The 3,424-nt window shown below is 39.2% G+C and overlaps 1 protein-coding gene across 1 annotated transcript in view; it reads right to left on the bottom strand.

The window, feature by feature from the left end:
- Positions 1-3,424, bottom strand: part of ITGA8 (integrin subunit alpha 8) — a 330,607-nt gene that overhangs the window by 134,000 nt on the left and 193,183 nt on the right. The window contains exon 15 of the mRNA XM_007956731.1: positions 2,840-2,947. Coding sequence (XP_007954922.1) covers positions 2,840-2,947 — 108 coding nt within the window. The remainder of the gene's footprint in view (positions 1-2,839; positions 2,948-3,424) is intronic.

Below are 3,424 nucleotides of genomic sequence, written 5' to 3'. Positions count from 1 at the left end.
AAGGAAGAAAAGACCAAAATGGATGACAGAAGAGACTCTGAAACTTGCCCTTGAGTGGAGAGTAGCTAAAGCAAATGGAAGAAATGACAAGATAAGGGAGCTGAAGAGAAGATTTCAAAGAGTAGCTAGAGAAGACAGTCAATTATTATAATGAAATGTGCAAAGACCTGGAGTTGGAAAACCAGAATGGTAGAACACATTCAGCATTTGTTAAGCTGAAAGAACTGAAGAAAAAATTCAAGCCTTGAGTTGCAATACTGAAAGATTCTATTTGCAAAATATTGAATGATGCAGGAAACATCAAAAGAAGATAGTAGGGATACACAGAGTTACTGCACCAAAAAGAATTGGTCACTGTTCATCCATTTCAGGAGGTAGCATATGATCAAGAACCAATGGTATTGAAAGAAGAAGTCAAAATTGCATTGAAGAAACTGGCGAAGAACAAGTCTCCAGGAATTGACAGAATACCCACTGAGATGTTTCGGCAAATGGATGCCACAGTGCAGACTCTCATTGATCTATGCCTAGAAATTTGGAAGATGGCTACCTGGCCAACTGACTGGAAGAGATCCATATTTGTACCCATTCCAAAGAAAGGTGATCCCACAGAATGTGGAAATTATAGAACAATATCATTAATATCACACAAAGTAAAATCTTGCTGAAGATAATTCAAAAATGGTTGCAGCAGTATATTGACAGAGACGTTCCAGAAATGCAAGCTGGATTCAGAAGAGGATGTGGAACAAGGAACATCATTGCTGATGTCAGATGGACCTTGGCTGAAAGCAAAGAATACCAGAAAGATGTTTACTTGTGTTTTATTGACTATGCAAAAGCATTCAATTGTGTGGCTCATGACAAATTATGGATAACATTGAGAAGAATGGGAATTCCAGAACACTTAATCATGCTCATAAAGAACCTGTACATAGACCAGGAGGCTGTTGTTCGAACAACACAATGGGATACTGCATTGTTTAAAATCAGGAAGGGAGTGTGTCAGGGTTGTATCCTTCACCACACTTATTCAATACATATGCTGAGCAAATAATCTGAGAAGCTGGACTATACAAAGAAGAGCGAGGTTATCAGGATTGGAGGAAGATTCAATAACAACCTGCAAAATGCAGAAGACACAACTTTGCTTGCTGAAGGTAAGGATGACTTGATACACTTATTGAATTGAAGATTTCACTCTGCAGTATGGATTACATCTCAACATAAAGAAAACGAAAATCCTCACAAGTGGACCAATAAGCAGCATTACGATAAATGTAGAAAAGATTGAAGTTGTCAAAGATTTCATATTACTTGGTTCCACAATCAACACCAATGGAAGCAGTAGTCAAGAAATCAGACATCATATTGCAGTGGTCAAATTTGCTGCAAAAGACTTCCTTAAAGTGCTAAAGAGCAAAGATGTCTCTTTGAAGACTAAGGTGCGCCTAACCCAAACCATGGTATTTTCAATCACCTCACATGCATGTGAGAGCTGGACAATGAATAAGGAAGACTGAAGAAGAATTTATGCCTTTGAATTGTGGTGTTAGTGAAAAATACTGAAAGTACCATGGACTGCTAGAAGAACTAACAAATCTGTCCTGGAAGAAGTGCAGCTGGAATGCTCCTTGTAAGCAAGAATGATCAGACTTGTCTCACCTACTTTGGTCATGTGCTCGGAAGGGACCATTCCCTGAAGAAGGATATGATGCTTGGTAAAGTGAAGGGTCAGCAAAAAGGGGGAAGACCCTCAATGACATGGACTGATACAGTGGCTGTAATAATGGGCTTATAGTAAAGATTCTGAGGCTGGTACAGGACCGGGCAGTGTTTCATTCTGTTGTACATAGGGTCGCTATGAGATGGAGACAACTTGAAAGTACCTAAGAATATCACCAACTTATTAAGTGCCATTTTGCAGCTCTTCAAGTGATGAACAAGATTCAAATGGAACACTTTCAGAAGCCATTTAAACTATGTTCTCCTACAGCCTAGAGTTAAAAACAAACTCCAAACTCTGCCATTGAGTTGATTCCCACTCATAGCAACCCTGATTGGGTTTCCAAGGTGGTAAATCTTTACAGAAGTGGATTGCCCCATCTTCCTTCCATGGAGTAGCTGGTGGGTTTGAACCACCAAACTTCTAGTTAGCAGTCAAATGCCTTAGGCACTGCTTCACCAGAGGGAACTATAAATCTATTGCCATTTCTGATGATAAGATCTTAGGCTCAAAAATACAGCACAGGGCATAGAAATCTCTACTTTTATAATGTTTACCTTCTGCCTAATTGTATATGCTAAGTTACAAAAGTGACATCTGTTTTCAGCACAGGAAACCCAGTAATTTAACTCAAGCTTGATGCTAAAAAAAGAATATTACATCCATCTTGAAAGTGGTATGCATAAGTGTATGCAAATAAAAGGTTCAAGGTTATTCTGGCATATTTTTATTTTGTAAAAATACAATGCATATAATTCAGTATGTCAAGAATCTGTAAGTCATGAGATCTCCAAGATTTCATTCACTGGCAATTTCCCCAAATGTTTTTATGCTTCTTATTTAACCTAGATGCTACAGACTGGAGAAGTAGCCATTGTATAATAAATCAGTAACTAAAGGTCAGCATCATGCCATTGATCCTTTTAAAAGATTAACTCCTTGCTACACGAAGTTGGCACATAGACCAGCAGTATCAATACCCTCTTGGAACTCTTCAGAAATGTTGCATATCAGGCCCCAACCCAAACTTAATGAATGAAAGTCCCCATTTTAACCAGATGCCCAGGTGATTTGTTTCCACATTAGAATCTGAGAAGCACTGGACTAACTCACCAGGCCACAGATGTCACAGAGTCTGGAATCTGGCAAGTTTTATTTTCAAGATTGATGATCATTGGGTTCAGCAGAAGCTGGGCATCCACAGTCACAACCGGCCTCGCTCTGCAGGAAGAAAATATGGGGCTTCAATGAATCATGTGAGTAAGAGACAGAAGTCCACATCGCTGAAAATGGTACTCCATTTTTAGAGGTCACTGTCAACGTTCCTAGCCTTTGTGCCAAGAGTTTTGCTCACTGCATGAACAGGTGGGGACCAGACTCAATTAATAATCCCCAGACAAATCTGTAGCTCATGAATACAAATAAAGGGTGCTGTGAGTCCATCAAGGAGAGATGAATTTACAAACCTACTTTCCATATGGAGTAAACTAAAACCTACTGCCATCAAGCAGATTCCAACTCATAGCAACTTTATAGGACAAAGTAGAACTACCCTCATAGGGTTTCCAAGGCTGTAAATCTTTATGGAAGCAGATTTCCTCATTTTTCTCCTATGGAGCATGTTCAAACTGTTCTCCCATGTTCAAACTGCCTATACACACACACACACACACACATATACATATATATACACACACA

This window comes from Orycteropus afer, unplaced genomic scaffold (assembly GCF_000298275.1).
Source record: "Orycteropus afer afer isolate SDZICR_OR568_19922 unplaced genomic scaffold, OryAfe1.0 scaffold00655, whole genome shotgun sequence".
Classification (NCBI taxonomy): domain Eukaryota; kingdom Metazoa; phylum Chordata; class Mammalia; order Tubulidentata; family Orycteropodidae; genus Orycteropus; species Orycteropus afer.
The sequence above is the reverse complement of the archived record's forward strand: the minus strand, read 5'-3'. Positions and strand labels throughout refer to the sequence as shown.